This window comes from Daphnia carinata, chromosome 7 (genome assembly GCF_022539665.2).
Source record: "Daphnia carinata strain CSIRO-1 chromosome 7, CSIRO_AGI_Dcar_HiC_V3, whole genome shotgun sequence".
Taxonomy (NCBI): domain Eukaryota; kingdom Metazoa; phylum Arthropoda; class Branchiopoda; order Diplostraca; family Daphniidae; genus Daphnia; species Daphnia carinata.
This window is the reverse complement of record NC_081337.1, coordinates 9,872,607-9,899,864: the sequence shown is the minus strand read 5'-3', so window position 1 is coordinate 9,899,864 and position 27,258 is coordinate 9,872,607. Positions and strand designations below refer to the sequence as shown.

Genomic DNA, 27,258 nt, shown 5'->3' with positions numbered 1-27,258 from the left:
ACCCGTCGATTCATCGGCTTTTTTATGCGCTCATTTCCCGCGACGGATTCATGAATCGATAAAACAGCCAGGCCCTTGTCAACGATAAAGTGTCCATCATTGTGTGAGGGGTTAAAATCCATCCGCCATTGAATTGCGTCTCCATGATGTTTCCTGTTATGGTTCCTGACGTCTCCACTTTTGAGACAATTGAATCAATGTGGGAGCAAAACAAAATTCTTTTCGTTGCTATCCGGTATCCACCACTCCCATAAAGCTTCTCACTAACGATCGGTTCCCCGGTACTACTTCATCCCTCTTCTTTTTTTTTTTTTTTTTTGTTCATTAATTCGGGTTGTTAATACGCGCAGACAGACACGAAAGGATTGGATATGCCTTGTGAGGCATATAGAATATCGCTGACGATTCGCCTAGTTGGCCCGCTCTTTTTTTTCCTCCTTTTTAAACGGAGGAAATCGCGTTTGTTGACGTCATTGCTGGTTTTGGCGTCCGTCCGCATTGCACATCCCCCGCCTCACTTACACACGAACTGCGTGACCGATTGGTCAATTTCATTGTTGTTGCCAACCCTGTTTTTGCAACCAAATAACAGAATGAAGTAACAACACCGTGCTGTGCGGGTTGCCCTAACTTTATAAACGGCGATTGCGCTCGCGAGCTGCAACCGATGCCCGTTAATTTTCGTCATGTTTTCGATCGTTCTTTACGATTTTTCGGTTGCCACCCACATTTCCTTGTATGTGCCATTTTAACCTTTTGCCGTTTCGCGTTTCACGATTGCAAGCAGAGTAACCTGAACAGCATAACCGCATGCTACGTTGGTCGATTCCTTTAAAGACAAGGGTTCGTGTTCCATTGCAAAGGGCATCGATGGAGGTGATTTTTAGTTGGATTCCGCATGACATCGTAGCTAGTTCAGCCTTGATGTCCGTTAGTCGTAAAGCTTACGCTTGGATTGTCCTATTCGTCGTGACCACTATACCGTCACCACCCTCCCACCCCACCAGCTGGAGGCGACCCCCTCTTTTTTTTTGTAACGTCTCACGCAATACCGGGAACAGTGGAAAGTGGTGGCGGCCGCGGGACTCCCGCCATGGGCGTGCGCGTCGCCCGATCAATAGCGATCTCGAGATGCGAAAGGAAAGGGAAGCCCCAGAATGTTAGTGCTATGTTTTCTTCCCTATTTATTGGGTTAGAGCTTCTCAAGGAATAGTAGAGAGGGGGGGGGGGGAGAGAGGGATGAACATTTCTAATTCATCTTTTTCTTTCGTTTTTGTGTAATAAAATAAAGGTAAACTTTTGAGCAACATTTTTTCCTTACACGAATACCCCCAGAAAGGTTATGCGACGTTAAGGCGATACACTTTTCTTCCTCGATAGGGGAATGTGAGTTTTAGGAAAAACGAATATCGTTGTGATGGACCAGCCGGTAACGACAAGCTAAGCATTAAGAGCATTGCGAGACGCTCAGGCAGGAGATTGTAACTGTAAAGGGGAACCTGGATGGAACCTGGATGGTGTCGACTGGTTATTGTATTTTGCGCTGAGTGCGACGTCAATCTATAGACTGTTATGTCAAGCGCAGGGACTCTTTCCAACATAAGACGCTACAAAAACTGGATGGGTTTTTTTTTTCCCGTCATGAATTTTGGAGATCTTTATTTTCATATATCCCCATTTTACAATTTTGGTTTGCATCGTCTAAGCGTGTCGTACGCATCGATACAAAAAACGTCAAGATAAGGTCGTTTGGGTTTGACAAGCATAAGAATTGAAAGGGAATATTTCCGTGTCTGTCTCGGTATCCGGGAGCAGCTCGTTGAGTCGATATTGAGAGCCAACCCGTCGTGCTTCGTATCCATCCATCACCCTGAAAGGAAGAGGAGGGGATTATTCGGAAAGTGTTCTGTATATCTCCATTCTTTTTCTCCGTCTCCGTCGGTCTTTTTCGCCCGCTTTTTTTTTTTGCCTTGTATAAATTGTTTTCTTTATTGCCGCTTGTTTCGATTGTTCGTATTATTCGATCTTTCCCTCCTTCTGTTTCTTTTTCTTGCGCGCTCCCTTTTTCGGTGGTTAGCTGACATTGGTTAGGAATGTCGGGCTGACCCAGGGGTTTTTTTGGCTGGCCGAGGTGGAATCTGCCGGATGGAAATAGAAGTCAGCGCTCACACACACGTACACACACTCACACGCAAGCACAAGCCAAAGCGAGCAATGTACACACAGACGAGCAAGACGAAAAACGAAAGAGAGAGGGGAAAAAAAAGGGATAGATGAAGTAAATATATACAATATAGTCAGCCCAAAGTAGTTGATCAGGCTCTCTCCTACCCCGTTGGCTGCCATGCAGTACGTAACGGCGACGAACACCATCTTTCATCCATTTCTGGCTAGAAATCGATTTCTTGAATTTTTTTTTTTGTTGGCTCATCTGGCGAGTTTGCGAGCCGGTTGCAGCCGATACGTTTATCATATGCACCGGGTATTATCGGGGATTTGCCGGTTGTACGCGTTCAAAATATTCCTAAAGAGTCGTTGGCGGGCGTGATGGTTGAAGAAGCTAAAATAAAATGTTTTACGGAAAAGGAAAAAAAAAAAATATGAAGTTGGGACGTAGCGAATTTCCCCAGGGTGGCCAGTAGGCTAGGCCCTCCAGTTCGCAGCTCAAAGATTGAGATTGAAGCACATATTTTGGGGAAGGTTGGACAAGGGGGTGGGGGGCAGCAGACTGTACAGACGAAACATCAAACAGTTCGGACATGAAGACTAGTGCCACCACATAAACCATAATATGCCAATATATGCACACCATCGTTGCTCAGAATACCAACTACAGCTGGTTGAAGGGGACCAAATGCTGCTCTATGAATAACAATTTGGCCCGGATTCAGCCAGCTAAAGCAGGGCTCTGTCATTTTTATCTTTTTGTTTTCTTTTTGGCTGACTTTTTACTTCGAATCGGATTCGAAAATTGTTGAAACACTGGGCAAATATCTTTGCCAGATATATTGTACAAATCGAAATCGCCCTTACCCAAGTTTGTGATGTGTATGCTCCTTGAATGCCAGTTCCTAGTTGGGTGGGAACTATTTTCAGATTCTGGCTGCGGTTTGCGCACCACCTGGAAGCGGCCAACACGCTCACTCACGCGCTCTCTTTTTCACTCACTCACTGACAAAAAAAAAAGGTCCATCTTTTGAGAAAAAAGTTCCATAGTTCCACTTGGTTGGACGGTCGACGGCCAACTGGCCTCCGAAATCCCCAGGATTGTAGCTCATTGGGCCTTTCCTCACTTGAGGCCGCTCCACTTCCTTCACCCTGGAAACGCGACGAAGAATATGAAAACCGAAGGCAAAAGAAAAAGAAAACAAAAAAAAAGGAGATTTCAGGAGTTTTCAAAGTTAAAAGGATCGGGTTCATCGTTAGTCTTTGTCATGGAAAACGTCACATTAGAGTAGTGCCAAAGTAACAACAATCGAAGAAGGATTTGCATTGCATGGTAGGATCCAATAGGGATGCCAAGAACGACAAAAGAACTGATATGGGTTCGCAATATTAATCCTGAAATGCAGTTAAAACGGTTACAATAACAACCTGTCTTTCGATTGTTTGTGAAAAGCTTCGAGTACTGTGAGAAAATAAGAAAGTAAACAGCGAATGCCGCAGAATGACTACATTTTTAAAGTGATACACAGATTTTTACAACAAATAGATAGATACTCAACCATTCGATCTAGAAGAAAGAGATCGTCAATTTTTTTTTCCAGGTTGCTTACTAACTACGAATATTAACACCCAAAGCCAGAAGTTTTCAGCTGCTGTTGTGTGGTATTGATTTTCGTATTCGTAAGTCTCTTGAGTAGGGGTAGGGTCCCGTCCCGGCTAAACCCCCTCCCCCCCTTGATAGCTCCTCTGCTGGAACTATCGTCGCTTAGGCCAGTTCTACGACTGTACTGTCTGTTGGCAGAACGGTTCTTCGGCTTCCGCAGTCTCGGACGGCGCACGATCCTCGTGTTGGGCCGCGCACACAACTAAGACGGTCGATCTATATGAGCATCTCCCACCCTCCCCATCACACACCCACGTTCCCTCCTCCCTTTCTACTTCACTCGCATACATAGACACACCCTCACAATACACAAACACACGCATACGTTAAAATAAAGTGATGGAACACGCCAGTTACGAGAGGCAAGCCCAATTGTGCACCACTGGACCTTTCCTGTTTTCCTTCTTTTATCGTTCGGCATGCCGCAGAATCATAAACCGCTTAATCACGAACAGGAAAAAAAAAAAGAAAAAAAGAAAAGGCAGGCTAGATAATTAAGCTTAGGACAGAGGACAGAGGGAGAGTTATGGTCAACTTTTGGATCCAAAGTTTTGTCTTATGATCCTGCCGTTCATGTTCAGTAGTTTAGTGACGGGCGCAATCAGTCATACGTCATCAAAAAGTTGCCTACGATGCTTCACCCTGTTTTCATTGCGAAGCGCTCCCTAACGACATGATAGACGTCTACGTACTGTACAATACCTCCATATTCGTCACTCTATTCTTCATCGTTATAAGATTTGCCACCGACGTTTCGGCATTGTCGCAGACACCGACAAAACGATCACACTGACGGCGAAGGTTCTAAAGTCACGCCCAGGAGCTAGCAACTGTGGTATCTTGATACTCGCCATATTTAGAACAAGCCTCGTGTTTTCAAACATGCGGTGCGCTTGGAGGGGGGGCGGCAATGCTAATGGATTGATCTCTGGTGTTATTCGTAGGAGGAAAAGTCAAACAAAATTGAGAGAGGGGGAAGAATGACGGATGAAATTGCGGAGGTGAAAAGAGATGAACTCGATAGCCACCACCAACGCTGGACGAATTACAAGTGACAATCGAGTCGAGCGTCTTTTTAGATACAATCGTCCTCTGCTACCCCGTAAAAGAAGGGCGTGTGTCGTACGTTGCGCCCGCGCACGGGGAATGCAGTGGAGGCATACGGTGAGAGAAGGAGAGTCACAAGGAGAACGTCGACTTCGCCGCACTAGCGGTCGTTAGGTCTCATTGGTAGCGGTGTCCGCGCGTTTCTGCGCCATCTATTACTCAGACCGTGGTCCGCCTTGAATAGTAGTATTTGCCCTGCGTTTACTCCGTCGCTGCATTCCTCCAGCACATGTTTTGTTTCACATCTTGTCTACGATGCGTAATCTTTGCGATTCAAATATGTTGCATCGCGGAATTGATGAGTGAAAGAGAAGAAGAGACATCTCGTGCTAGGTGATAATGAAAGAAAAATGTTCGTGTCACACTAGTACAGCGCCTTCTCTTCGGCGACATCTCTTCGTGCAGGAAATCGATCCTGCTTCGGGAACTTGTGATGAATGCAGCAGAAGTAGGACTAGTAGACCGGATCGAATAGACAGCGCTAATGGCCAATCAAGGATATCCGACCCCAAAACTCTTAATGTATGATGTGGCTTTACTATTGATTTTTTCAGGGTTCACGGAGTTCGGTCATTCTTGGTAGGGCTACTTGCATTGCCCACAATCTCTTTCAGTACTTGGCAGCGGGCCCAGTATAACCAATATCGCAACCTTTGCAATGTTGATGAAGAAGTAGTAGGTGGTCAGTCGTATTTTCCTTCGTGACGTCGACCCACTAGGACTTGGCTTTAGGTTCCAGTAATGAGATGAATTTTTGGTATTTGAGCAGTTAGATTAAAAAGTTAGGCGTTTCCCTCAATTGTTAAATGTAATGAATTCGGTTTTTATTGATCGACGGGGACTTACGAATGCTTCGGCAAAAAGAGGTGGAAGCAATGTAGGCACTAAAGCAACTGTACGTGATCCATCACAAAGTCGAAATAGCGTTGGTAGGTCTGCGTCAAAAATGAGGCACACACACAAAAAAAGGAAAAACGAGGAGACCAATGGTTCAGCACGCCGTCACACTGTACGGTTTATAATAAGGGGCTTGCCGCCTGTCCGAGCTGACAGGGAAAAAAAAAAAAAGGGGGGGGGGGAGAATGCTGTTTAGATGTTCCATGTAGCCTGCTTGCCTGCTAGCGTAGCACTTTTTCCCAGTAGAAGCAGAACTTTCGAAACCATATGGCGATGTTGTTATTTTGCTGCCCGCCGTCCAAAAGGTTCACAGGAAACTTAGGTCGTCCACATTTTTTTTTTTTTTTTTTTTTTTTTTTACCACGTTCCTCCAAGCATTTTGCTATTTCGTATCACTTTATATGTAAAGTCTACCGTGGAGTTCGTAGATATTTCCGTAGAAGGGAAATTCGTAGGTTCAAGAAAGTAGCGTCTATGGTAACCCTATTCCCCTATTAGTTTTGAAGAAGGATCCGTGGGCTTTGCGTAATCTTTTGACTGGACCGATAGCAACGTACGTGTCTGGGTCGTGCATAGAAATAATGTGTATGCGATATCGAAAGTAGCGTTGTACACATTCTCGTTAAGGACCGCATTCCGTCGCGTGGGCGACCGTGTCCAGGCGAGTTGGCATAGTAACGCGTGTTTCCTCGATTGATCCAAGTTTGCCGGCTTGTGCTCTTACGCACGATCGCATTAACGTAATTAGCCCTGAAGAAATGCCGTTGCCCCATCCAAAATATGTCCAGTCATGCAAACATGCGCTTTACGTCTTCGGGTACCGTAGTTTTGTTCAGATCGCCGAATTAACTTGCTAGTCTGCCTTTCCTGTGTACTTCTAAAAACAACCGGTTATCCAAGTCGAGTGATGTCAATATGGGCTGAATAACATATCCAAAAGCGCAATGTCAAAAATTCACGATGCTTAGATAGTCGCAAACGGAAAGAATAGATCGGCCCTGCCCGCTGCCGGGCTAGATTTAGATGAAGTACACGGCAACAGCAGCAACTCCAAGGGCGTCAAGAAGGACGTGATGCTTTTGCAGAAGCTTGGCAGCTGCACAGCTTAGGAGACTAATTTTAGTTTACGCCCAAAATCACGATGAAAAAAGAAGAAGAAGAAGAAGAAAAAAAAAAAATAGAGATAGAGGGTGGGAGCGATCCATCCATGTACCGTTATTTATTATAAGCGTTGATTTATTTTCATCTTAATTTTTGCCATATTTTGATTTCTTTCCTGACTGGAGAGGGTAATAACCGTCGGGGTCGAGTTGGCATATTTTTTGGGAGTAATGTGTATGTATTGTCACTCGCTCCGTTGCTGACATGTAAGAAACCAACCGCAGAATGGGAATCTGACGCTGGACTGGACAAGGGAATCTAACGCGATGACATATTTCCTCTAGAGAGAATGAGAGTATGAAACGGAATGTGATTGGAGTAGGACAAGCAAGGAAAGTGATCCATTTTCCAAAAAAAAAAAAAAAAAAAAAAAAACAGGTCCGCGCCGCTAGACCGAAGACTTTGCTTATGGCCTTTTTTTCTGCCCGGCTTTTTATTGATTTATTTTCGTAGTGTCGTTGAATCTGCGCCCTATTGTATCGCAATGGTTTGCGAGTTTCCCTCTAGATGTTTTGCCCGTTTGTATGTCTAGGCAACGTTTTGGTAATTCGATCAGGTTGGGATATGTGGCAAGTGACGTATTTGTTTGCATTGGACCGGTCCGTGTGATGAGCTCTGACTGCCCCGGACGCACACAAGAAATCGGGTTGGCAGTATATTAAGATTGCTGCTGGAAACAGGCAAGTTGCCCAGTTGTATTATACTATACTATACAACTATTGCGGGAAGGGCTTCTTCCGGAACTAGCTCCGTTTCCCGTTTCAAGCTGGAACAACGTCAGGTGCTTATGGACGCAGAGAATTGCAAAGATCGTTTGGTGGTGGTGTTTCATTGCGTGGTGGAAGTGGGAAACGCACTTCGACACATTTTTAGGCCAATAGAGTAGTATATCTAACTGGAAATAACCCTTGAGAAAACGAAGCGGTTTTAAACAAGTGACGAACGCAACATAAAAGATTTGATCGAAAAAGGGGAATTTTAAAAAGAAAGCCAAAGGGAACAGAAGTTCATGACGTACTGAAAAGCCGTGGGCTCGTCAAGTCATTAGATTCCCGGGGTTTGGTCGATGGACGCAACGTTATTTGCTACATGTCTACCGTTCCCAATTCCTCACAACTTTGATTGTACTTTTTAAGACCGTCGCTGACGTCTCAATCGACTGAATTTTTGAATTGTATTCAGTTTGATTGTGCCTGGAATTGAATTGGTTTGGATTCATTCAGGGAATTCTTTTGCGTCGATATTGATCACTAGAGGGTATTTCGAAAAGTTGCAACGGACTTGGGGGCCGCCCTGCCTTTGATTTGGAGGATTCAACGCATAGTATCGTCGACTCTCTCTCTCTCTCTCTCTCTTTTGTTAAACAAAATTCCATGTTAGGATATTAGAACTATCCGATTTTTTAACGTTGTTTATTTCTTTATTTTGTTTTTTCTCATTGCTTCCGTTCTCCGTAAAGTTTTTTTTTCTCTCTCTCTTTGGCTTGCGTGTGTTGCAGCACCGTACCAAGAGCTTACATGCTCATTCCGGTCGTGAGTCGATGATTTCGGGAGCCTAGCGTTTTTTTTTTTTTTTGTTTTTTTTTGTTTGTTTTTTTTTCCTCTACTCAACACTGATCAGTACCCTATCGCTTCTGCGTAACACACTCTCTTCACTTCCCTTCTCTAAAGAGATTCCGGCCCTTGGCGTGTTGGCTTCGATTCCATCTGATATCGAGTTATCGTTCGCCCTTCTTTATTTTTTTCTTCTTCTTCACTCCCTTCCATACTCTGCCCTCCCCCCACCCCCACCGTTTCGTTACAATCGCTGCTGCTGCTCGTCTACGCGAGTTGCCAGCTCGATCTTAGCCGAGACAACGAACAGGCATCTATCGACCCTGTTTATTTCCGCTTCTATTACGCCATGGACTGCTTTTTTATGATGACATTTTCTATTGTCAATACCATTTTCTAATGTTTCAGTCTCTTGGCCGAAATTCAATCTGCATCCGTGTTCCGATTCCCCTGTGTGCTCATCACATGGATGACGACATTTTGGTGGCCTTATTTGAAATGGAACGACGGGTCGTTTGCAACCCTCTCCGTAATGAAGAGCGTGTATTACGTGAACGACTTGGGCGTCTTCGATTACGACAGTATCGCCACAGACCAGGCGTCCCACGCCAGTCTGCACGATTTTGCATCGACGTCGTTGTAGGATGCAGAAGGCAGGCCTTTGTGTGTCAATACGTGCGAAGTTCAATTGGCCGTTTAGTGTGGGCCGGCGCAGGAGCGGAAGACGTTTTGTGTGACATCAGAGACCAGCCAAATCACTGCCGACACTCAACGCTCAATCCAAAAAAAATTTTCCCTTTTCTTTTTGGGAGGTGGGTGGGGGGGGGGTTGGAATTCACGTTATATATATATATATATATACAGTATATATTATGGCAGATGTTGCTACCGAATGACGTTTTCAATTTGAATTTTTTGTTACTCCTTTTTTTTTTTCTTTCTTTTTTTTTCGTCGGGCCCAAATATTGACAAAAGTAATACGCCGAAAATGATGACGAATGAAATGCGTTGTACCGAACGTGGCTGCCTTCCATTTCTGGGGTGGATAGATAGTTTTGCTTCAAGCTATTTTGAAGGAAATGGATTCGTAATGATGAGGCTTGCAAGTTGACTGCGCCATACTTGCTGCTTACCGATCCGCTCTTGCATGTAGAATGGTGCAATGCACAGCTAAAAGTTGCGTATGGTGTATAGCACAACACCAAACAAGTCTGCAATTGTCGTCCTGTGTTCAGGACCCCCCCTCGATGTCAAAAAGTAGACCAAATATTTGTTTTATTACGGCTTGTTACTAACCCAAATATCCCTGCCGTACCGGATATGATCGCAGTAAATCTCTTGCTGGTCGAACAATTTTGTCTTCGTTTCATACTTTATTAGACCACATTAAAAAGGGTTATTGATTTATGTTGTGTGTATTTCACCGTCCATGTTGGTCAGCGATTTATTTATTTATTTTTTATTCACAAGTATGGGTTACCATGCCAACTTATCCGAGATTGACATCAAATAGTATGTACCTTCGTTCGCTTGCTTTTATCTTTTTTTCAACTTACTTCTTAAGAACCGATGCAGCGACTGATGAGGCCAACTTTTGTACTCGCTGAGGTTTGCGGTTGCCGACAGCATTTTCTCGGTGTTTGTTAATGCCACATTCCGCACTCCCCACCAATTGCTATGTTTTACACGCGCATGCTCACTACCTTATGAGTGAAAGATTCTTGGCAATCTGATCTGGCATTGGCAAGAGGCTGGAGAGTGGAGGGATTTTTCTGTGATACGATCGCCTTTCGTTTGCGTTTCGAAATAGCAGAAAGAGCGAAGGAGCGAAAACTGCTAGTTGAATGAGATCCGTCCAAAATCCTCTTTAGCGTCGTTGGCCCATCAATAAAGAGACGGAAACTGGCCGAGCCAGTCACGACATTCGCATATCATCCGATGGGGCTGGAGAGGGCTTGAATCCCCACCCCTCTCTTTTTTTTTAGGCTATTGTCTGCTGCCTTCTTTTGAATATGCGTTTAGAAACTCTGGCAGAGTGCAGAACTAATGCCGCTCCGTTGCTAGTTCTATTTCCATCTGCCGTGCATCGCCTTGCAAGGAGCTGTGGAGACACAGACGCGCCGAGATGGATAGAGAAAGAGAGTTTGCCTGTAGGTCCGTAGTGCCAACGAACGTCATGTTGGAAAAAAAAAAAAAAGATCTTGTGTATTTCCGTCGGTCTTGTTTATTTTGTTGGCTTTTTTTTTTGTTGGCTTTTTGTCCTCCTTCACTGTCTCTGAGCAGCCGGTGAGAAATTGCGATTGAAATGGGAATTCGAAGCTCGTCCAAAAGAATTTGATCAAAACAAATGAAGCAACCGCTGCGCAAAGTAGACCTGTACAAGAAAAACAAAAATTGGTTGCAGAGAGCTTTGTGTTATTCAATTGAGCTGCAGTCTAATATCGATCGCCCTATTCTTGAAAACCCTCCTTATTGACGCTAAATTCCTTTTTAACTGTCTTTTGAAATTTTTGTTTCTTTGAGCACCATTGCTAGGTTTTTACTTCAATATTCAAATAGAGATGAATCAATCAAGATCTCTCGATGACGTCGCCAATAATAAAGACGAGATCTCGTGAGTGAAAGAATTGAACTGTCTATTTCCCCCACTTCGTTGAAAGTCGGGACTCCCCCCTCCAAAAAAGAGAGGCAAATGAAAATGTATTCAAAACCAAAAGAGACACAAAAGAGATGCAAATTGCGAGCGACACACTCCGCTAAAGTGAATCATCTCGAAGTGACAGACACTCCCCAGCCTGGTGGAGAAGAAACAGACAGCAAGTCTTTCTTGACGCTCTTGTTAGTCGATGTTTTATGCATTCTGCAACGACGCTCGTGAATTGTGTAGGCGAACGGTCGGGCTTTCCCGTGTTTCCCCGCTCCACTCTTACCCACGGACCAACGAATTTCGCCTCTCTCATCCGTTTGATTGTTATTCACCGGCCTTGTTCAAAGAATGGCTCAAGGATATTCCCGTCAGTTGGCTGGCTTTGGTAATATATACATACGTGTGTGTGTTTCCCCCACCCTGGCCTTTTTGTCTGCGCTCGCGTGCCAGGAGCAGCAGTCCCTTATTGCACTGCGGTAGGAAGGAAGAGACAAGAAAAAAAGCGGAAACTGGTAAAAAAAAAAAAAAAAAAAAAAAAAAAGGGACGCACAGGCAATAGCGTGAAGAACAAGAAAGAGAAGATCAACGGTGAGACTGGCGCCTATTGGCATCTTCTTTGCGCAGCGAGTTGAGGAGCTCCTTAGTTAACTGTCGTAGCGTATCGTTTTGGCTTTTCCGTCCCCTCGTTTTCTGCCTTTAATCTTCTCCGGCTTTGAGGTATCCGGGATTCAGGGTCCGTTCACGCACGTGACGTGAAAAGTCAGTGGGAATTTCAAGAAGAAAGACTCTGTAACCAACAACTAAAGAGAAAGAACGAAGAACAAAACGGAGGCCTGTAAGGGAAACCTAAAAACCATAGTCGTTTGGTTTTTTCAATTCTACCCTTTTCTCAATAGTTTGATCGAACATTTTTTACGTTTTTTTTTGTGTGTGTATGTGTGTCTGTTTTCTTCTCTCTGTTGAATTGTTTTCTTGAAGTCGAGACACGGAATTCTGGTTAGAGGTTGGGGGGGGGGGGGGCTCACTAACTAACGAGAACCGCAAAGAGAAAAAGAAGAAAGGATGGAAACAGGGGATTCTTGTTGTAGTCGAAAGACGGACAGGGTGGAGCACTGAATCAATAAGTCTGCCTGCTCTTTTCCTCTGCACTGTACACAATCACTACCGGTTTCGTCAAACACTCGATCTAATACCAAATTGTCCTGCCTGCGAAAGTAGAACAAGAACACGGCAAAGCTTTGAAATCCATGTCGATCACCAGATAAGTGTGTTGGTTTGAATTATTATTATTTCTTTTGCCTCCCGTAACGATGGCAAACAAATTTGTATTATCGAAATGGAATTGTATGGGGGGGGGGGGAAGGGAGAGAAAAAAATTGTTGATGGAATGCCGGTTTTCGTGAGCACAGGCCGTCGTTGCGTGCGGGTAACGACTCTTCACCTAGCGGCGGTTAGGCGAACTCGTTTGATCCTTCGTGAGCACATGCGGGTAGGGTGAAAATAGATCTGCAATCGTCTTTAATCGCTTAAGCGTGAAGTGAAACGATAACTAAATTGGTATAATATTGTACTTTACTTTTCCAGTAGTTTGCGTTTCTTCCTCTTCTTTTCCCTTTTTTTTTTGTTATGGCTAAATTATTATTTTGTTTTATTTCCTTTTTTTTTTGCTGTCGTTGGATACACCCAAAACTCAAGCGCCGTCTTATTGAATGAAAGAAATGGCACTTCTCTTTTTTTTTTCTCTCTCTCTCTCTCTTTCGTTTTCAATGTCTTGCTTTTGCCTTCGTTTTGCCATTGGCGCTATGAAATTCGAGATGAGTTCGCCAGTGCGTGCTTGAGACTCGACGTCTTTTTACACTATGGGAACTTGTAAAGTCAATTTTTGTTTTCCTCTATTTTTTTTTTTTCGCTTTCCCTTTCGAGTAATCAATCAGACAGACGAGTTGCCCTTCTCGCCTGTCAAAGTCAAATTTTAATTGATAACACTTTCATTATAAAAGTCCGCTCCTCTGGAATAACATGCGACAGTCAGCGTTAATGTTTCGTGAAAAGCTATTCCAAAATGGACGACGATCAAGTCAAGTGTATTTTTTTTTTCTAATGTCACGAACCATTTGGAACACAAATTTGGAAAGATTCAAACGTCTCGAAGATGGCCCGGCATTTGCTCCATACTTCTTTACATTCCATACGTTTGTCATTAGACTATGGGAAGTAAGGAAGCACGGAACCCACGCCAAGGCGCTTTAAAGCAACAGACAAAACAAAAATCTTGATGACGATGATCCAGTTGTCTGGCTGCTCCGCTTTTTCTTGATCGAATGGGGTTGGTGCTCCTCTCTTGCGTCTAGCCCTGCCCGAACGGAACACGCACTCGAAAAAAAACAAAAAAAACAGTCCACTCTGTGCGCACAGTCACGCTGCGAAGAAGAGAAAAGAAGGACAAACTAAAAGTGAAATTTAAAAAAAGCAGTTTGGAGCACGATGCGATGAAACAGTGTGCGCGCGGTTGGAACATGAAAAGTCTATGTGCGTGTGCGATGAACTGTAAAAAACCGGAGTCTGAAATGAAACACGAGACAAAATTCGATAACGAAACGGAAAAAGTCTGAACTTTGCAGCTGCGTAGCTTAGGGGAAAAGCCTTGCGAGCCAGTCCGAGTGCGTTAAGCGAGTGGCCAAGAGTTTGAAGGATCAGGTCTAGGACGAGTCGATCAAGACATTCCGTTTGCAGTCGGAGGAGGCTCTTAATAGTTTCCTCTAAGTTTCTCCCGCCTCTTGCTTCTCTTTCTTTTTCTAAGCAAAGAGACATCGACAGAGAGACTCCTCCTCATTGCCGAGGTCCTCAAATTTCCACCCTGCGTTCTTCCTTTTTCTTTTTCCAGTCTCTCTTTACGTTCTTAGTCATCCAAACTGTTGCTCTTCGCATCCTGTCTGGGAAATAGTTGGTAGAAAGAAGAAGAATAAATAAAGAAAGAGAGGAAGAAGCAAGTTGACTCCACCCCCGCATCCTTTCCCCCCAATGGCCAGAGCATAAAATGTGCGTTGGCTGGCTCGCCGTGCTGGCCCGTCTTCTATTTGGATAGAAATTCGGGCTGGCAAGAGAGCGAGAGAAAGAGACTGGGAATTTTTCGTGTCTGGAAATAGGGAGAGTTGGGAAGGGGGGGGGGTAGGGAGCGGAGGCTGCTCGCACCTAAAATTGGAACCATCTGATCGTGATGGATACCAGCCGCTTCCCAGCCGTGCAAGGAGAAATCCCATGCTGTATAGTATACACATGTACAACAGTCTTAGTTCCTTTCTAGCCGGTCCAAGTCATTTACCGTTCAAATATCGCGCCCCCCCCCCTTTTTTTTTCTTTTTACTCTAAACATGAACAGACTTTTTGACCCAAATGTGGTGACCATCTGAGGAAACTGGAGGATTTAGGGTGGGCAAGATAAGGCAACGAAAACATGAAAAGCCAGTGAAAATAACAAATAGCAAGAAATAAAAGTTAAAACGAGGTGCGCTAGGCAAAAGGATGGAAGGCTACAAACTCTTTTTCCTTGTTGAATTCTCCAACGAAACTTAGCCTTTTGAATGAGATTTGCGTCATGGGCCGGTCGTGATGAGGAACTTTGGGGGAAACCAGTTGCTTGCGTCGTTGCTCCTGTTCGTTCAGCCGCCGCACTCTGCAACACTTCAGCCAATCGGACACGAAAGGCGGACGGCCAAGCTGAGTCGAAATGTCCGCCAGGCGCACGATTTTTTGTTTTCTTGTTGTTGTTGTTGTTGTTTTTTTTTGTTTTTTTTTTGTTTTTTTTTGCTGTTATGGGCGTTTGTTTGTTTGTTTGATTTTTTGTTTTATGTTGACGGGACCCAAACCAAAAAATTGACTCAAGGGAAAGATTTCAAATTCTGTTAAGTTGAGAATGTGGAACCGAATTTTGTTTTTCTCGGCGAGCGCGCATGCTACCGGTCACACTGGTGGAGGTAACCATCACTGGTAAGCACCGTTTGGCAGCCTCTGCCTTTTATCCCCCGAGCCGGGCAGGGCCGGCTTTTGCTCTGCCCAGGGGTGGCGGGATGCAACAACTAAATTTAGGTTCCTCCTCAACGGCTGTGTGTGTGTGTATCTGTGCACTCGCTTTTTTTTTTTCTTTTAAAGTTTTTTCCTTGGGTTTTTTTTAATCATCCCCCTCTCTTTCCCCTACTCTTTTCTTGGATGGAACGCGCGTTTTGTTTTAGAATTCCCTTCTTCGAGGTGGGGGGGGAGGGATAGAAGAAGGTGGTGGAGGTGACGGTAAAGCACAGCCGCCCTAAAGACAGGATAGAAAATTCTATTTGTTTTTTTTTTTTAATCCCCCACCCTGTGCATACGCACTTCCACCACTCACGCCGGAGCTTCTCCAACGGGTCCCGAACCTCCGTCCCCCTTCACGTCCCGCCAACCGCGAACCAGAACATCCTCGTCGATGGCTATAGATGGCACAGGAGCTCAAAGATTCTTCCCCCCACCGACGCACACACACACACACGCAAGTCGTCCATCATTGGAGTGGGGTCCTTTCACCTCTCCATTTCTTTCTTTTTCGTTCATCCTGTCGCGCTCTTCCCGCTTTTTTTACTCGTTTACTATTCCTTAGCTGTGGCATCCGAAATCCGGATGAAATAGCCGACACCCTACCCTGTATGCCTGTTGGTTGGTGTAGTAGTGTAGTTCTACAAGTATATACAACACATGCACGAACAACATGGCCCTCGAAATATTTTTATATCCTCTGCACCCCCAGTCCTTTTCCTATATTCTTTTTTTTTTCTTGGGGGTATATTTATATCCAAAATAAGATCGCATTCCGTGGTGTTCTTTTTTTTTTTTTTTTTCTCTTCTTCCCCACCCCCCTCGCTCCTCTAGTTATACATGCGCTGCTATACAGATGTGTTCCAGTTTTTTTTTCTATTTTATTTTATTTTTTTTTGTAATACCCCCTTGGAGTAGAGAAGACGACACCGTTGTAGACTAGACTTATGCCTATTATTGGGCATGTGATTTCTTGGTCGGTGCCGCCCGCGTGCCGTGTTCAGCACCGCTGGAGACGTTGAGGGAGAGCATCGCAGTGATTGAATTACTGAGACGATGAAGTAGCTGTAACCAATAACAAAGGCTAACGAGAGATGGATGCCGATTGAACAAAAACATGAAATTTGTGTTATTCAGGCAATGAATGACCTAGCTGATTGCTTGGATTTCTATTGGCAGTCTATTCGATTATGGTAGCCGGATTCCATGGTTAGCGAGTGACCGATAAAAATGACGCATTGCCTCAACAGGAATGGGCCGTTATCGTTTCCAAAGAAAAAGTAATAATAGTAAAAAGCGAGTGCATGTAACACAGCATGCGTGTTGTACTTTGGGCCATTAAACCAGGCGGTTTTTGATTTTCTGTTTCGCCCATTTCAAAGATCCTGTTACATCATCACGTTGTTTTGTGGCCTTTGCCCCTCTTTGCGTTTCATTTAGCAATTTATGTCATGCCCCTCTATCCCGGAAAAGCATCACACGAAAAAATGGTTGGGAGCCGTTCATTTGTTTGATTTGTCTGTATGCGCGGGCGTGCACGCTTTCGCGTCGCAATGGGGACTAGAGGGGGGAATCGAAACGGATCGAGCCCAGCAACTCGCGACCAGTTGGAGGTCGTTTCTGACTTGGCGTTGGTTGACCTCTTCACGACGACCCCCCTTTTCAATGTTTATAATCTTACTTTCGGTCGTTTCCCTTGTCTTTCATCCTCTTTGGTCCATTTTTCTTTCGTTTCCTCGCCCGTTTTACTTGTCTCTCTCGGTTGGTCTTCGCGAAGTGTCAGACGGCCCTCCCGTGTCGCACGACTCCCAACGCGAAACAACTCGCCCAAATTGCCCATTTCGTTTGTCAACACAATTCACAGGGAGAACCTTCTCCTTTTCCCTCCTCCTTTTTTTTCTGTATTTGTTTATCTTTCGGTCTTCCTGTTCTGTTTCGCAAGGACTTTCTTTTTTTTTTTCTGGCAAAAACCCCGGTCGTGGTATATGCAGCTGTATTTGCGCTATCGTAATAGCATCGAATGCATTTGATATGGTATTGAACGGATTTTCTCCGGCAGGATCGGATGTTCATAATTTTGAGAATCCTTTTAAAAGGAAGTTGCTGACCCTTCTGGCATATTTTTTTTTTAAATTCTTGTTCTCGTTTTCTTTCCCGGCCTGCGTTTGCTTCTAAATTGAGATGCACTTCAATTGCATATTCAATCGTCTTTACTCCCTAGCGTAACCAAATTCAACATCACCCAAAGTTCTTCCACGTTTTTAGAAATTGTGTTGGTAAAAATGCCGAAACGTAAGACGCGAAAGATTGAAGAAAAAAAATTTTAGAAATAAAAATAAAGGAACACGACCTTTCCGGTCGGAAGTATTCGTTTGGGGATCACTTAGGAAAAGGGAGAAACCAGCATAAATCGGTTTGAATAACCTTTTAGACAAACGAGAAACCCAAAAGTAAAATTTGAAAAAGGAATGGAACAAGTGTGATTTGATGGAAAGTCAATCGCCTGAAATTGTTGTCTTTTAAAAGTTACGAGTCAGAGGAAAGTGGGAGGTAAAATATGATTCCATCCTTGCGTTGGTCATGGCGACCCCCCTGGCCCGGCCGTGGGCTCCCATAGAGAACCGCCAACTTCTACACTTGCTCGCAAACTCGGCGAAGAAAATAATAATAAAAAAATATAAAAAAGAACCTTCGTGGGGATGAAAGAAAGACGGAATAGGAAGACAAGAGAGAAAGACGGTAGGGGGGGGGGCTGTTTGCAGTTCCTAACTAATGAAAGAAGGGCCACATCTTGTCATGTGTCGTAATGGCCATACCACATGTGGCTGGCAGCTGGCCCAACCGCCTCGAACTCTCTTGTATTCTTTCGCTTTCTCTTTCACTCTCTTCTCCCTGTATTTCTTCCTTTTATTTTCCAAGGCGCCGGAGCTCTCCGAGCTTCTAAGTCTGCGGAACTGGTCTAAACCGATTCCTGTACTTCTTTCTTGGGCATGAAAGAACGTTGTCTCGTCCTCTTGAACCCCCTTCTTCCTGCTGGGCCGCCATCATTTTTGTAGTCCCCCTTTTTTCTTTCTTTCTTTCGTTTCGTTTCGTTTCGTTTCGTTTCGTGTTTTGTTTTTTTTGTTGCCTGTTTCTCCGGATTGGGAACTGGACAAGGATATACTGCATACACTTTGTAGGTTATTTCTTTGACGTCCTTCAGCGCTTATCCCACTCGGCTCGCTCTTTGACATCGATCTCGGATGCTTATTTGAAAGTCCTGTGAGATGGATGGGGTCGTGATTAACGGGGAAGAAAGAGAGAAAGACCTCCGTTTCTTTCATAATTTTCTCGTCAAGGATTTCTAAAAATCTTTCGTCCTCCCGAGTGATCTGCTACTGCTAGGTCCGATTGCGACTAAAATCGATTTTAATTCGTTGAATCTCTCTGTTGATGAGACATCCGCTCGACCAATTCGGTGCGGCAACTCGATTTTCTTCATTGTTGGAATTCAAACGACGGCGATGACGACGCCCTTTCTGGCTATGGGTTTGTATGGCCTTATTTGGAGGTGGCGGTAGAGGCGTTCAACGTTTGGTGTCCTCGTGGCTTTTTAAGGTTCTTGGCGTCGTTCAAGATCTCCCCCCCCCCCCTCCCCAAAACCGACGTCTATGTTCTTTTTAAACCAAATACAATACGCAAACGATTCTTTTCGTTTGTGTTTGCTTATCAGGCATTAACGTATATACCCATCCAACTCCCGGTACAAAACTCTTGTGAATAATACACCAAAGTGAAAAGAATAATCGATCCCAAACAAGCAAAAATGTTGGCCCCGACACGCTGAAAGAACCTGCAGTATGTCGAGCCATTGGGGCGCGTAGGGCTACGACGGTACACATGTGTGTTTATGGTGCATCTTCATGGCCTTTTTTTTTTTTTCCCAAGAGCGACCTGTGTATGTGCACGAGAGCCGTTTGGTGTACAGCCGGACCATTAGTAGTAGTAGTAGTAGAAGTAGTACATGGTGTAAATATAAATAAATAGATAATGCACGCACGCGCTTGCCTGTGCCAGAAAGAGGCTGGCCAACACGCAGACTACCACTCATTAAATATTTCCACGCCGCTGGGGGTTCTGGCTCGTTGGTCGAGGGCATATTGCAGATGTTGTTCGTGAAGAACTCGATGGAGTGTAGGAAACGGAGAGGGATCCGAGGAGTGGGAGCAGAGCTACGAGATGCCGAGAAAAGAAAAAAGGAAAAGGGAGAAAAAAATCCAGGAGACGGGAAGTTTGGATTCCAATTTTAGCTCGAGCTCACGCCGGCAAACTCGGCTGCTTACTGCCGACGCCGTCAGCGTCGCCGTCGATATGTAGGGGAATAGGAGGCAAGGACAATAAGGGGAAAAAAAAAAGAATTTTGGTTCCATCCGCGTCTCGTTCGCTTGTTACTCTTTCTTTCCTTCTGTCTACATGCTTCTTCTCACGATTTTTTTTTTATGGCCTGGCACGTCAGCCAAAGCTGCAGCAAAAACAATTCTTTTATTTTTTGGCCTTTCAGACTGACATGATAAAAAAAAAATGAAGAAGAACAAACCATCAGTCCCTTTTATTTTCTCCAACTGAAAGCCCTTCTTATACTCTCTACCCTCCTTTTTTTATTGCAATTTAGTTATGTTATTTAAATTTATTTTTTATTTTTCACATAACGCGAGCCAAAGTCGCTTGTTTATTTTTAACCCCTTTCGTATCTCGGCCGGCTGTTGCAGATCCTTTTTCCCACGTCTTGTAGTCGTGTGCATGCCATCCTTCATCCCCTTTTTGTTTTTACGTTGTTGTTTTTGTTTTGTTTTTGTTTTGCCTTGGAGGGTGATGTGTTTGAACAGCGAAATATGGAATAATCAAGTTTGTTTGTAGTCGAGTCGACTTCTCCTTTTTGGAAGATTTCCAAAGAGGGCCCAAAGTTGATTGAATGTGATTCATTTGGGAGACAATGCCAACCGTTCATTTGTTGCGAATGGACAGTAATCGAGTCGTTGAGAACCACAAAGAAGATTCGCGACCGTGATACGCGATTCACATTAGATGCGGATCTGTGAAGCGAATGCGATGGGCTTCGATGTTTCACGCCGTATAAAAATGCTAGCTTAGCATTAGACATTCAAGGCGATGGACGCATCAGAACGTGATCGTCACCAGGAGATTTGCATGTATCAGAGACCACATCTGTCTTTTTACGACAGCTGGCTATCGAAATCGTCTGTTTGCCTGTGTTTGTTTTTATTTCACAAAATCTGCGGCTGACGGTTACTCGTATTTAGCTCTCCGTCGTCAACAACTTACCGTTAAACCCCGTCAACCCGACTACGTCAAGTATTCCGGCCGGTATTAGATATAACCGGAGCCGCCCACAAGAACTCTATTCCCGTTCATTAGTTTCTATTTCTTTTGATGGATGTGCGCCAGTGGAAGTAAATGACAACTGTGGGCATATTTCCTCTTTCTTTTTTTGTGTGTGTGCGCCTTTTTTTTCCCTTCTTCGCCCGCCAAATTTCAGCCACGCCTGGGGCCCGTATCATTCGAGCCGACAGCCTGAAATTGACTAATGAATCCCTGAAATTCTTCAACTTATTTTTGTATTTTCTAGTATTAAATTACCGAACTATTTCTAGTTTGAAGTGTTGTTGTACACGTGAATATCATTTTGCAATTTGATTTGGTTTAGTGCCATGCGCGTGCTGTTGTCGAAGCTTCCGCGCCCGTGGATCGTCGATGAGAAGAAAGATGACGGATACACAGCCCTTCACTTGGCCGCGCTCAACAATCACGTCGAAGTTGCCGAGCTCCTCGTCCGCGCCGGCCGGGCGCAACTCGATTTGCAAAACGTCAACTTGCAAACGGCCCTGCATCTGGCCGTCGAGAGACAGCACACGCAAATCGTCCGGGTACGTTTCTTAGATTCTCGTTTCCATTGTTCTTCTATGTTGCGTCGGGTATTAGTAACAAGAATTGGTAAACGTTCAACTATGTTTCAATATTCTCGTCGTAAAGCTATTGGTGCGAGAAAACTGCAGTCTCAATTTAGCGGACAAGGACGGCGACACGCCCCTCCATGAAGCCCTCCGCCACCACACACTCTCTCAGCTGCGCCAGCTCCAAGATTTGCAAGACGGAAGCGGCAAGACGTCGACGGCCACGTCTGGTCATAATTATTCGGTATGTTTGTATCCATCCAGCCTGCATGTCTGTAGCTTATGCTGACATCTGGTATTTTCACCCTTCTCAGCTACTGATGGGCCTCGGGACACAAGGTGCCAGCAAAAAATCCTCGGCCTCGATTGCCTGTTTCCTGGCCGCCAACGGCGCCGACCTGACAATCAAGAACAAAAAAGGACTGACTCCGCTGGATCTCTGCCCGGATCCGAACCTGTGCCGAGCCTTGACCAAGTGCTACGGAGAGAAGTCGACGTATGACATTATATATATAAATTTGTTATTTGTTTCTTTTCGGTTAAGTTTTTTAAATTGGATTTGAATTGGATTCGTTGCGACGAATTGGATTCTTAGGCGTGGCGAATGCGGTGCTCACGGTGACACGTTATCGCAAGAAATGGGTGCTGTAGCTTTGACCGACATGGCCTGCGATTTGACCGACACAGCCGATGAGTGTATGGTGTGTTCGGACATGAAGCGCGATACCTTATTCGGACCTTGCGGCCATGTCAATTGCTGCTCGGCGTGTGCCCCACGCGTCAAAAAATGCCTCGTCTGCAAGGATCCGATAACGACTCGTACTAAGGTATTCCTATTGCTTTTAAATTGAATTTAGTTATAATTTGTTGTTCCTTCCCAAATTTATTTGCCTACGTCCTTGATGGATGGTTTAGATCGAAGAGTGTGTCGTCTGCTCAGACAAGAAGGCGTCGGTCCTGTTCCGGCCTTGCGGCCACATGTGCGCCTGCGACGGCTGTGCCGCTCTCATGAAGAAATGCGTCCAGTGCCGGTCGCAGATCGATCGCGTCATCCCATATGTGGTCTGCTGCGGCCTCAATAATCCAGCCACGCTCTCGCCCGGCTGTCGTAGTCCGATCAGTAACGAAATTGGCCGTCCTACCGGGATTTCACCCCAAGAGGGCCCGCTCATGAACAACGGCTGCCGCGATAACAGCAACACGGACATTCAGAAGCTCCAGCAGCAGCTCCAGGATATCAAAGAACAAGTAAGAGTGACGCGTTAACGTAGAATTTTTCTTAGTTCGTTGTCATCACATTTTCTGTTTTCTTGTTTCCCGTGCCTTCCAATCTTGACAAACTCCTGTAGACGATGTGCCCCGTCTGCATGGATCGGCTGCGCAACATGATTTTCCTCTGCGGTCACGGAGTGTGTCAAATGTGCGGCGATCGCATGTCCGAATGCCCCATCTGCCGGAAGGCCGTCGAGAAACGTATCCTTCTCTACTAGACCTTCGGATAGTTCAGGGAGTTACAGATTGCCTTTCTTTCAGTAACAAAGTACGTGACGGAATAGTTTTTTAATGAAAAATCTATTCTTCATTTTTCTCCAACACAAGTCTTGACAGCAGCAAAGCAACAACGAAAATAATAGATCAAGTATGATGGTATGGTTTATTGAACACACTCAAATATTAAGGGTAATAGAACGTAATTGGCTTCTTTTTTGCGTTGTAGAGAAGCAAAATGTCATATTTTCATTGTTTGAATTTAGTTTGTCTCTTGCGCTTAGTCTTCTTTAATCTTATTATTCTCCTTGTACCGTCTTCACATTTTGACCGGCTCATCATCCCAACGTGTCTCAACTCCCAACGATTTGTCGTCCCACTTTGTGATCTGCGCCGAATTATCAAACAGCCATTACTTTTTCGTAGTGGCCACCACACATTTTTTCACTTGTTTACGTCGTTTCGTTTATGTACAAAACACTTGCTACAAACACCTACTGCTTGGAACGTCAAATACAAAACAACAGTGCACTTAGACGACACTATGTTAATATGACGTCAGCATCTTTCCCGGCAGATAATGAGGGAAGATAAGACGGCTTAAATCAGTAACATGCCTTACATTTTAGATACAAACGCTTGTCGTGCAGCCATACGATACCACTACATGAACTCTAGACGATACCAACTGATATCCGTCAACCAGGTATGTATATGATATCACAGATCACTTGACTTCTGCCTTCGTTTATTTCATCGACGATCACTGCCGAGCCCTGGTGCATTGTCTGAAAAGATGAAGTGCTTCCTTTTAATTTTTCTTCTGATTTCGGCGGTAAGTAAAAATTTTGTAACAACTTGTACAAATTCGGTCCTTATTTTTTTGTTCTTCTTCAGTTTGGCGGATTGTCCGGACGGTCGATACATCGTGCCCAAAAACGGCAGGCGGACGAATGTGAAGCTTTGAATCCGACACCGGACGAATGTTCTGCCTATTGGGCAGGTGAAAAACCTCCGTTGCTGGTCGTATCCCTAGACGGTTTCCGGCCAGATTATTTGCAGAGAACTGTCAATGCTGGTGGTGTGGAAGAACCGGCGGCGCTCCTGCTTAACCGTTTGTCCCGATGTGGTGTCTTCTCTCCGACAGGAATGACACCCGTTTTCCCATCGCTAACATTCCCTAATCATTATTCCATCGTTACCGGCTTATATCCAGAGTCGCACGGCATCGTCGCCAACTCCTTTTACGATCCGGACCTGAACGCCTCGTTCAGTTTGTCTTCATCGCAACAGACCAATCCTACATGGTGGATTGGTGATCCACTTTGGTACGACGTCAAACGCCAGGTTCGTTCTCGTTGCTTTTTTATAGTTTCAATCTGGTTGATTTGTCTTAAAGGCCTTTATTGATTTTTTTTACAGGGAAAAATCAGCGCAACTTACTTTTGGCCAGGTAGATTATAAAACAAACCAACGATTACTTATCAGTTGTTCAGTTAACCTTTACGTTTTACTGTTGTTTAGGTTCTGATCAAACAGACCCAGTTCGAGCGCCAAATTATTGGGTTCAGTATGGTACAACACACAAATGTTTATTACTAAAAATGAGTGTGATATTTTTATCTTCCTCCAAATGTCGATATAGATGGTACTGTGACGTATTCGGAGAGAATGCGTCAAGTTTTTGATTGGCTTATTTTACCAGTTTCGCAGCGACCCAATTTCGTTACCGTTTACCTGGATGAGCCGTAAGTTTATTTCGAAATCACAGCTTTTCGAATAGTCTACCAATTGTGATTTCTTTATTTTGACCGTAGAGACCATACCGGACACGGCGAGAGTCCCGATTCGCCCTTGGTAAACTTGCACTGCACGTTATTTGTTTGTATTCCTCGTAAACTTCGAATTACCGCGTCTTCTTTCCCCAGGTCGCTGATCAAGTTCGAATTGTAGATCAAGAGCTTCAAGTCTTGTTTGACAATATGGAAGAGGTCGGGATTCTCGGCTGCATCGACTTAATCGTTCTTGCCGATCACGGCATGGCACAGTCACCTCCCGGGGAGAAGTTTCTCATTATGAACGATTACGTACCAAATATCCTAAATGATGCTCGAATTTATGATGGTGTATTTCCCACCATCCGGCCCAAACTCGATACAGAAGGTAAGCCAAACATTTGACTTTTCATAGCATTTCGCCAATTGCAATATCTACGTCTGTTAAGCGAAAAGAGAGCACTTCGAGAAATAAAACAAGGAACTATATTCCCAGATTTAAGGAAAAGATTACGCTTAATTTGATGATATGAACGAACATTGTAGAACATTTTGGTTTTTTGTCACCAGCTGGTAAAGTGCTTATGTATTTAGAGTAGATGCTAACGTCTTCTAAATATTTGCCTTTTACACGTATCGCCGTTAAATCCCATGTTGGACAAACCAAGTGGGATAGGGGCGAGGGAAAGGCGGCTTAGGGAAATGTAAATATTCAAATTTATGGTAAGATTATGATGTCATATGGAAATAGCAAGCAGGGGGAGAGGGTAATATTAACAACCTTTGATCTGCACCTTGAACTATCCTTACGCTTCACAAGTATGAAATAAAACGAAATCAAAATGCCTAAGTTTCGACAAGCCGATCAAGGAAACATCCTGATTGAATGAAGCAATTTGTTTGTTTGATAGTTGACTAAGAACGCTAAAAATGTTGATTTGTCTTTAATGGTTCTATTCAGAGGAGCATGACAGAATAGCCGGAGGATTGCAGTGCCAAGATGATAACATGCGCGTCTACAACAAATGGTGCACCGCAATTTTATACATTTTACCGGCAATATTTCAATAACTAATCCAATCTTTTGCCACGTTTCAGGGATTTTCCTCGTCGCCACCACTATGCCAATACCAACCGTATACCGAATATTCTAGTTGACATGACAGTCAGTTGGCGTGGTTCGTCTTTAATTTATTTTCCAGCGTTCCTCAGATAGTTAAAAGTATAAATTGAAGTCCATCTTAAAAATAAAGATTTCCTCCATTAATAGCGTATGCCAAGTCGGAGTGGATTTTGCCTGGAAATCACGGCTGGGACAACTTGAATTCTGAAATGCAAGCCTTGTTTGTTGCTCAGGGACCTTCCTTCAAGAAGGGCACTCAAGTTCGACCTTTCCACAATATAGATTTGTACAATCTAATGTGCGCCATGATAGGCGTCGATCCATCACCTAACAATGGCACCTGGGTTAGTGGCAGTTTTTATATTCATTGGGTTTTGTCTGTTAATAATTTTTTTAAAATGATTCATCAGGGCGCCCTACATCACATGCTTGTGTCACCTCCGGCAGATCCTTCGCCGGAACCTTTGAATCCGATTTCCAATCTACCATTCCCAGCGGATGAGGGAACCTACAATACACACCTCACGCGGCAAAAATGCAACCTCCTTACTGGATCAAATACCCCAAGCCTCGTAGGTCAAAACCTTCAGATAGATTTCAGATGCTAAACTTATTCCTCCTGTTCGCCATATGGTGTAGGATTCGACCTTGAATCTAACGGAAGACGCTGCCAGTGCAGCCCTCAAGATGCACGCTCCTTGGGGGTCTCCTCAAACCAAGGACGCAACCCAAATCAAGGGAGTTATTAGCAACGATTATGTCGCCGGTAAAATTGGTTTCAGACTGAGCTAAGAATAACATCTCGTGTTATGATTGATATCGTTTACGAATTTTATTTCAGCGTTTGATGTGGTATCCGGTATGCCATCTTGGACTTCGTACACAATAAATCAGCCAGGGTTAGCCACTGTTCAGCCCCAATGGCGTCTGGATGTCCGCCTTGAAGCAACCCATGCTTCCATCTGTGATAGATTTCCCGACGGAATCGATAGCGGTTGGTCTGCGGTGCCCCTTTTCCCTTTCGGTTCGTTCCCACTTTTATCTTCTTGCATTCCTGTGAGGTCAACAACATATTGTCTTACTTTTTTTCTTTTCATTTTTTAAGGCACACCATTGAACTCTGCTGACGTAGCAGTTGATACAAATGCCATAGAAATTTCAAAGCCGTTCGAAACGTACTGGAACGAATTCCATGCCATGTTGAACCGTTCTGTTGAAACTAATGGAGAAACAAATGTCATAGTGGGACCTGTCAGGGATTCACCGAGTTCCGGCCTGTTTTTCATAGTTTCCACTTGCCGATCCAATGGCGTGGCCCTGGCAGACTGTTCCGTTGATCAGTTAGACATGCAGTCATTCATTATACCAACCAACGTAAGGTATAGTCGTGATTGCATCAAATTTGCCGCATTTTTCAACGCACACCTAGCATCGCTACCTGATGTTGAACATTTGACTGGCATCCGTTTCTTTCCTTCACTGTCTTACGGTGACAAAGCAGACATCTTATCTCGCACTCCCTTGGCCTCGACATTACTTGTCAATCCTGATCCCAGTACCCTGTAAACACCAACTACGCCTGCGTACCACATAACCTATAGAAAAATCGGATTGCACCAATTTGCCGCACTCTTTAATAAAACTATATGCACTGTAGTCTAAATA

The 27,258-nt window shown here is 44.4% G+C and overlaps 2 protein-coding genes across 2 annotated transcripts in view; both read left to right on the top strand.

The window, feature by feature from the left end:
* LOC130698587 (E3 ubiquitin-protein ligase MIB1-like) overlaps nucleotides 1-23,140 on the top strand; it is a 34,729-nt gene extending 11,589 nt beyond the window's left edge. Inside the window, exons 15-20 of the mRNA XM_057521298.2 lie at nucleotides 20,961-21,180; nucleotides 21,287-21,451; nucleotides 21,522-21,703; nucleotides 21,803-22,034; nucleotides 22,123-22,455; nucleotides 22,557-23,140. Coding sequence (XP_057377281.1) covers nucleotides 20,961-21,180; nucleotides 21,287-21,451; nucleotides 21,522-21,703; nucleotides 21,803-22,034; nucleotides 22,123-22,455; nucleotides 22,557-22,697 — 1,273 coding nt within the window. The 3' untranslated portion in view covers nucleotides 22,698-23,140. The remainder of the gene's footprint in view (nucleotides 1-20,960; nucleotides 21,181-21,286; nucleotides 21,452-21,521; nucleotides 21,704-21,802; nucleotides 22,035-22,122; nucleotides 22,456-22,556) is intronic.
* Nucleotides 23,141-23,370: 230 nt separating this feature from the next.
* Nucleotides 23,371-27,247, top strand: LOC130694434 (ectonucleotide pyrophosphatase/phosphodiesterase family member 3-like). Its single transcript, XM_057517551.2, has 14 exons — nucleotides 23,371-23,530; nucleotides 23,593-24,042; nucleotides 24,118-24,148; nucleotides 24,220-24,270; nucleotides 24,341-24,443; nucleotides 24,513-24,552; nucleotides 24,624-24,858; nucleotides 25,432-25,498; nucleotides 25,569-25,648; nucleotides 25,741-25,937; nucleotides 26,004-26,165; nucleotides 26,233-26,359; nucleotides 26,435-26,617; nucleotides 26,699-27,247. The coding sequence occupies exons 1-14, from the start codon at nucleotides 23,492-23,494 to the stop codon at nucleotides 27,157-27,159; spliced, it is 2,226 nt and encodes a 741-aa protein (XP_057373534.1). The 5' UTR covers nucleotides 23,371-23,491; the 3' UTR covers nucleotides 27,160-27,247.
* Nucleotides 27,248-27,258: the final 11 nt, after the last annotated feature.